Raw genomic sequence first — 8,730 nt, 5'->3', positions numbered from 1 at the left:
TCACCGGCCTGTTGCCTGTCTGCTTGTTACGCACGCACCCACCCACGCACGCGCGCACGCTCAGAGGCCGGCATACACAATCACACACGCACGCACACACACACACACACACACACACACACACACACACACACACACACACACACACACACACACACACACACACACACACACACACACACAAACACACACACACACACACACACACACACACACACACACACACACACACTCAGAGGCAGGGCCTAGTAGGCCTACACAATCACACACAAATAGGCAAACAACCTGCACATTTATTAAGGCTGGACCTACACACAGCACCCTAAACATATACAGTACTACAATGGAAGGTGGCTGTGTTAAATCATGCATTTTCAGAGCATGTTTATTTTAATGATAAATCAATCGATTGTGTTCGACCATGGATCAATAGTATACTTTACGTTCTTATTGAAAATAGCAGATCTACAAGCTCACAACGCCTCGCGTTGCCAGCCGTTGTGAGCTTGTAGATCAGCTATTTTCAAAAAATGTGCCTATTTTGTACATTATTTGACAATTTGGCCAATGTTTCACCAGTTTTTATAGTATACTTTGTTGTTTACTTTTGATGCAGTAATGGTCTTTTTCTTTTCTTTTTTTTAGGGATTAAAAAGGTCTTAAAAGTCCTTAAATTGTCTCTTCACTGTCATCTGTGGACCCCCCCAAAAAATCATGTGGGGACCCGGCCCACAGATTGAGAACCAGTACAGTATGTTAGGTTTCACATATATAGGAAATATGTTGCTATGGGAACAGTTTGTTTATTTTTTGCCATCATTCCTCTCTGGCAGTGCCCATGGGGACAACTGCACTGCTTCTACTATTATTTATTATTATTATTATTATTATTATTATTACCCGACTAAGAGAGCCCCGTGGTGGGCATCCATGCAGCCTGTGGTTCCTAGAGCTGGGGGGAAAAAAATCAGATTTTCTTTTCCTGTCAGCAACTGATATACACATACACTGCAACATGAAACTAACTTGGACCAATACCCTTTTCACGGTAGCCCATTAAATAGTAGGGTAGACACAGGTGTTACTATAGTAATGAGAGTCAGGGTGCTGCTGTTGTTCATGTTGGCTCACTGTAAAGTCTCTCTACACTCAATGGAACAAAGCCTTAATTAGTATCATTGGTAACACATGTGTTTACCCTACAAATTCATGTCTATATGGCTGCCTTGGAAAAGGTCTATTTAGAACAGTGTTTCTCAACCTTTTTTGGGCCAGTGCCCCCTATCCAATATCCAGGTCCCTTACCCCCCCCCCCCCCCCACACACACACACACACACACACACACACACACAATTAAAACGTAAGCTTTATTTGTTATTGTGCATTGTGTATAATTTAGAAAACATCCGGATTTTCCAAATATCAGTTTTTACATTAAACTGGACTGTTAGTATGTGATTATTGTCTCCGCCAGGCCGAAAGGCATGGCGAGAGTATGTTTTCGCCCCTGTCCGTCCGTCCGTCCGTCCGTGTGTGTGTCCGTCATTCTGTCATTTTGTGTACAGCTAATCTCCGGCACCGTTGGCTTGATCGCAGAGAAACTGTGCACACACACTCCCTGGATGCCAGAGCAGAACCTCTGCCCCAAATTTTTCACATGGGCCTGTTATAGCGCCACCAGGAGGCCGCTTTTTGCAAAACACATTTTTGGACAGTACTCCTACAGATTTTGGCCAAAAATCCCCCAAATCGGTACACAGTATCTCTATAGTCATTAAAAGAAACGGCTAATTTCAGATTTTTCATATTCCATCCTGATTGGCAAAAATTGGCTTTCAAAGTTTGCAGGAGTACTTCGTTTCGAACAAAATGCCTCAAATCATGAACACAGCATGCAATTTCCGTGAAATTTTGCTCACACATTTCCATTAGGCCGAGGAAGAAATGCCATTTGAAAATGTTCAAATCAGCCTCATGGTGGCGCTGTAACAGGCCGATTCGTGTTTTTACCTATAACTGCACCGATCTGTGTAAAACTTTGTATGCACACTCTCTAGAGGCCAAGGAAAAACCTTTGCCCTGCATTTTTCACATTTGCCTTTTATAGCGCCACCAGGAGGCAGACTTATGTAAAACAATTTTTTTGATATTAAGCCTTCAGATTTGATCCAAATTTCACGCAAATAGGTACACATGATCTCTATAGTCATGTGATCAAGACGGATCTGTTTGATTTTTCGTATTCCATCCTGATTGGCTAACATTGACATGTAATGTTTGCAGGAGTGGCCCGTTTTGAACAAAATGCCGCAAATCATGAACGCAGCGTCCGATTGTGGTGAATTTTTGAATGCACATTTGCACTACGTTGAGGAACCTTTTAACATTGGCATGTTATAGCGCCACCAGCAGGTCAAAATTTGCAAAACACATTTTTAGAACAAAATGCCTCAAATCATGCATACAGTGTCAGATTGCCGTGCACAGCCTAGGAATAAATGGCACCCTTTTCACATTGGCCTATTATAGCGCCACCAGGAGGCCATAATAACCTACCTGACCTGGCGGAGACTTGTGCTCCGAGGAGCACTTTTTCTAGTTACACCATGATACTGACCAACCATGATACTGACCATGATACTGACCATGATACTGACCAACCATGATACTGACTAACCAACCAACCATGATACTGACATGATACTGACCATGATACTGACATGATACTGACCAACCATGATACTGATCATGATACTGACCAACCATGATACTGACCATGATACTGACATGATACTGACCATGATACTGACCAACCATGATATTGACATGATACTGACCATGATACTGACATGATACTGACCATGATACTGACCAACCATGATACTGACATGATACTGACCATGATACTGACCAACCATGATACTGACATGATACTGACCATGATACTGACCAACCATGATACTGACATGATACTTACCATGATACTGACCAACCATGATACAGACCATGATATTGACATGATACTGACCATGATACTGACATGATACTGACATGATACTGATGACATGTATCAGTATCATGTCAGCATCCCCCCAAACTTCTCTGTATGCCCTCTGAGGGGCTGTACTGCCCCGTTGAGAAACACTGATTTAGAATGTTTATGTTAAACGGTGAGTCGTTTTACACAAGACCTGTTGATCTACTTTTAGATAAACTTTTTTGTTGGATGCCGTTTAGGGCATTATTGGCAATTTGTATGATTATCCAATGTTAATTTATCTGTGAGAGTACAAATGAAACCAAATTGACCAATTGGTTACAGACCCCGTACAGTAAGTACCCCATTTGTACACTCCCAGTGTTAAATAAACACTGAGGATTTTACTGTCTACTGGATGCTAAGCATTATAAACACACAGGCTCAAACTGCAAATAGTTAAATACTTGAAAAGTTTTTATTATCACTGTAAACAATTCTTTTACAAAAAAATAATATTCAATCACACAATTTACATAATAAAATAATGCTCTCAATACGAAATATAAACACCTCTACATGAACTATAAACACATTCAGAGGACAAATATCCTTATTATTCCACACATTCAGGCACTGGATTAACTCTCAATCCTTTATCGTTTACAAGTGAGTCATACAACTACAATATCCTTTCAAACTTCATATCTTTTCTTGTACTTATTCAAAACAGTAACTTTATTAAAGAGCAGTGGTGGAAAGTAACTACGTAAATTTACTCAAGCACTGTACTTCAGCACAATTTTTATTATATTGTACACTATAGGTCGTTCATCTACCCAGCAGCAAATAAAGTAGTTAAAATCAGCTCCACCTTCACCAGCTACGATAAAGTGATGTTTTAATGCATTACTATTTACAGTCCAAAAATGTGATTGCGTATTGGGCCATTCTGCATAATGAGTACTTTTACCTTTGGTAATGAAAGTCTATTTTGATGCCAGTGCCTTTGTACTGAAGTAACATTTTTATCACAGGACTTTTACTTGAAACAGAGTATTTCTACGTTGTGGTATTGCTACTTCTACATAAATGAAAATGTTGCCTTTTTTCTAAATCATCTTCTCCATATATGGGTCCTCACTGTTTCCGTTTCTGTCTACACTCGTGTGTCAGAGGTGGAACGTGGATGGTTATAACATGTGCCTACCGATGACATCATCGTTAGTCATTTTTTTATGTTTTTTTTATTTATTGATGCAAGAACAATGGCTTCTATTTCATCATGCTAACTTTCCAGGAAGAGAAAGGCTGTAGTTTCTATTAGCTTGAAATCCCCATCGATGGTGTCATTGGTAGGCAGGTTTCGTAACTGTCCACACTCCACAGCCCACCTCTGAGGCATAGAGTGACTAGACAGAAATGGTGCCATCTGATAATGAGCATTAGTGAGGAGCCGGAAATGGGGTGACGTGTTCCTTTCATATTCATTCTGTGTACTTCTTCCACCACTGCTAAAGAAGCCTGTCTTGAAAAGGAAAGCAACCAGCAATTGAGAGAAAATGAAGTTATTACAGTTGTCAGACATTGACAATGAACCATAAACACCTCAAAAACATTCCTGCTCTTTGCAAAACAAAATGCTGTTATATAGTAGGCTAACCACGCCATTCTGAAGCCTAATTTATACTATATAGTAAATATATAGAAGGTGCTGTAAGTGATATTGTTTTGTTAAAATAATAATGTTAAATAGCTCTATATTCCCATAACAATAGTCTCCCCAGCTCTTTAGTAAACACAAAAAAATACATCTTCAAGTGGGGATACCAATTTCATCAAATCAGGAGAGAGAACTCATACAGTGTGCAGGATAAACAAATTAATGAACAGACAAAATTGGAACTGGAACACAAGCTGATGAATGATCTTTGAGTAGGTTCTCACTCCTGATTAGATAAAGAATTGCACCCACCCTGAAAATTTATTTTCTGATCACTAAAGAGCTGGAGAGATGGAGAGACCCCTGCTACTGCACAGACAAATCTACAAGGCTTCAGCTTTTTGATAATCAACTCTTTGTTTTACCCGCAAAAATATCACCTACAGCACATGAATGCAAGAATGAGAAGTTGCATCATATTGAATAAGGATGACAATTTTCTTCCGGTTTTGAGCTGGGGCTTCAGTTAACACCAAAATGGTCGAGTCATCTACATTAGAAATCATTATCACAAAAAAAATGTATTATTTCATATAAATTAGATGTGTGTAAATAAACACCAAGCACGCATTTCTCACCTTCAACGTGCCGTTTATGTACATTGCATAATCTCATAGCTAAGGTCAATCTGTACAAAATATGTAAAATATATAATGTGTGTATGTATAAAAAAGTAAAAAACAAAAACAAAGCTAGCAGCATGATAGAATTATTACACAGTAAAGTCCTGCGTGTTAATTTAACTCTGAGTGTGTACAAATGAGTGTGGACCATTACTGGTGTTTACCTCTGTGAGTGTGAAAATGGAACCCATTTGTACCCTCTCAGAGTTACAGTAAATGAACACACAGGATTTCACAGTGTACACAGGGGATCATATGGGACAGATAGACTCAGCGGGGTCATAAAAACACCTAGGATTTTGGAATGTGACGGTGACACGTGACGTAGCAGCCTCCAACTCTGCACATCAATGACACCATTCACAGTGAAATCTCAAGTGTTAAGTAAAGCAACGCTCAGGATTTCACAGTGTACCAAAAAAGGCAACGGTTTTACATTTGAACATAAACACTTGACAGTAGACTGTTTTATAACCCTGAATCCTGTAGCTAGTGGACGAAGAACTGAGCTGTGATGAGAACTGAGCTGTGTCAACGAGCCAGAGAAGACAGACAGACAGACAGACAGACAGTGGACACATCAGTAGCATTGTCGGGACACATGCTCACACCAACACATGCGCACACACACACACGCGCGCGCGCGCACACACACACACACACACACACACACACACACACACACACACACACACACACACACACACACACACACACACACACACACACACACACACACACACACACACACACACACACACACACACACACACACACACACACACACACACACACACACACACACACACACACACACACACACACACACACACACACACACAGGGCAGGTTCAAGTCAAACTCCAAACAGGTCGAACTGACTTATTGTAATTTACTTAATTATTCTTTAGCGGTGCTGTTCGAAGTGTTTTAAATTTCATCTTTTTTTGTTCTTTCTCATATTCTTTTATTTTGTCAGTAAGTCAAATATTAGGAAAAGGATTTCACATAAGGAATGTTCTTGGCAGACTTGAAATATACTGTTATCAGTGATTCTCAACCTTTTTAATTTCAAGTACACCAAATTTGCCCACCCCCCACCAGCTGTTTAATCTAATATAGAAAACGTTTATTGTTAGACATGATTTGGTCTGATATGGTGTGTCATTTGATCCACAATTCCTTAACTGTTTACTGTACGTATATATACAGTAACCGCAAACATCTCTAAAACGTTCTCTAGTTGTAATAATAGTGAATATTACCTATCTCTCATTTAGCTTGGAACCCCTTCAAGGACCCCTGGGGGTCCTCAGGCCTTATGTTGAGAATCACTGAAATATATCTCTCTCTCTCTCTCACGCACGCACGCACGCACGCACGCACGCGCACACACACGCACACACACACACACACACACACACACACACACACACACACACACACACACACACACACACACACACACACACAACCTCAGCCACGCAACACAACTCAAAACACTTCAAACAGAGTTTCAAAACAATGCAAAAGACGTATACTGTCCACATCATGAGTCTCGGTGCATGTGAGGAATAGTGAAGGAAAACCGGCGGAAAGGTGTTCAGTGCAACCCTTGTTGTGAACGAAGGGTATAAGTCTCCCTTATGCAGGACTGGTGAAGGCAGGTGAAAGGATATGGCTCTAATCAACTCTGCTGCTGGTCAAGACGGTGGGCTGGGCAAAGTGTTGTGTGGGTGGGGCCAATGGGCAATGGGGGCAATGGGGCCAATGGGGGGGGGGGGGCTTGCAGCTCATGGGGTTGAAGCCTGATTTATACTTTGTCGTACTTCGGTGCCACATGCCCAAAATAGTCGACCTACATGCTCACAGACAACGGACCCGCCTGAAACTAATGGAGTGATGGAGCGTTCACTGTGGCTGGCCCAAAACTATGGAAAGAGCCTATCACTTCATGTCAGATCAGCCTCTTCCCTCAACACATTTAAATCTAGATTAAAAACACACCTCTTCTCGCTGGCCTTTGAACCAGTATAGACTGTTTCCATCTCATCCACGCACCTTGTTTTTATCAACCATACCTTCTGCCATTGTATATTGGTGTCATCTAACGTTTTAATCCAGTAGTTTTAATGTTGTTTACTATCTTACACTTTTTAGGCTGTTTTATTATGTTGTACAGCACTTTGGTCAACTTGGGTTGTTTTTAAATGGTGCTTTATAAATAAAATGTACTTGACTTGACAACGTGTCGCATCTGGCCGCGTTGTGAGCTCGTAAGTCAAGCTATTTTCAGCACACGACACCGTCAGGCTCGAGGAGTCGAATATTATCTTCTGCAAGCATATGCGTTGATGTTCTTGATGACGTAGAAGCCTATGGTCATGGGGGGCATGGCTATTGTCCGTCCAGCCCTCAGTGTCCTGGGCTTGAGCTCTGGGAATGTCTCACTGTCCACCATGAGAAGCTTCTCTCCATTCAGCTGGATGTGCCTGCCAGGAAAAAGTCATCAATAAATAAAACACATCATCTCTAAAGCATAAAGAAGGGAGAGAGGAGCTGTTTCATGCATGCTCCAGATGAGTCAGAGTGCAGATAACTGAGTGAGGTGGTTTTCTGTAGATGCTGACAGTGGTGGAAAGTAACCATTACATTTACTCTGTACTGTACGTACACTTTTGAAGTGCTTGTACTATACTTGAGTATTTCCATTTTCTGTCACTTTATACTTCTACTCCACTAAATTGTTTGACACCTTCAGTTACAGTTGAATTAATTGAGATTAAAGGCAGATAATTGTATCTGAATATTCAAATAATGTGGGTGAAAAAACAGCACTTATGTAATAATTTGGCATTCTCATAAACAATATATATGCTTTATAATTGTTGTAAAAAGGTTTTTGAACAGCTAAATCAGTGGTCTATACAATATACATCTAGCAGCTTCCTCCAATCCACTGTGTGTCATTCTGTACAGTATAGGGTCACCATTTAAAAACTTCAAATTTGAAGTCATTTCCATATCAAATCCCTTATCTGTTGCCCTACCTTTAGGAATACAAAATATAATCCACAAAAAAATGTGGATGTAATATGATGGATTAACATAAAACTATATTGATGGGGGGGGGGGGCAGTTAAAATAAGATCACTTCACCAGCTGCAACATTACACATGAATGAATCAATAATTATAACAGAACAACCTGACCTGATGGTCAAGATTGTATTTATCCCCTGAACAAGCAGGCAGGCTCTATTAGCTCAAAGGTAAAAACCTCAGCACTTGTGCTGGAAATCGGGGTAGAAGAGGAAAGTTACATAGTGCAGCTTTAAGTAAAAGATTCTGGTAGATTGATTGAGTTTATAGAATACACGGTGAAAATTGTATTATGTGTTTAATTTA

The 8,730-nt window shown here is 40.4% G+C and overlaps 1 protein-coding gene across 1 annotated transcript in view; it reads right to left on the bottom strand.

The window, feature by feature from the left end:
* Positions 1-7,044: 7,044 nt before the first annotated feature.
* The window catches only part of hpse2 (heparanase 2), a 125,802-nt gene continuing 124,116 nt past the window's right edge, over positions 7,045-8,730 (bottom strand). Inside the window, exon 12 of the mRNA XM_080449480.1 lies at positions 7,045-7,815. Within this exon, the coding sequence (XP_080305606.1) occupies positions 7,653-7,815 (163 nt within the window). The 3' untranslated portion in view covers positions 7,045-7,652. The remainder of the gene's footprint in view (positions 7,816-8,730) is intronic.

This window comes from Gymnoscopelus braueri, assembly GCF_963280865.1.
Source record: "Gymnoscopelus braueri genome assembly, chromosome: 14".
In the NCBI taxonomy this organism is placed as follows: Eukaryota; Metazoa; Chordata; class Actinopteri; order Myctophiformes; family Myctophidae; genus Gymnoscopelus; species Gymnoscopelus braueri.
The sequence above is the reverse complement of the archived record's forward strand: the minus strand, read 5'-3'. Positions and strand labels throughout refer to the sequence as shown.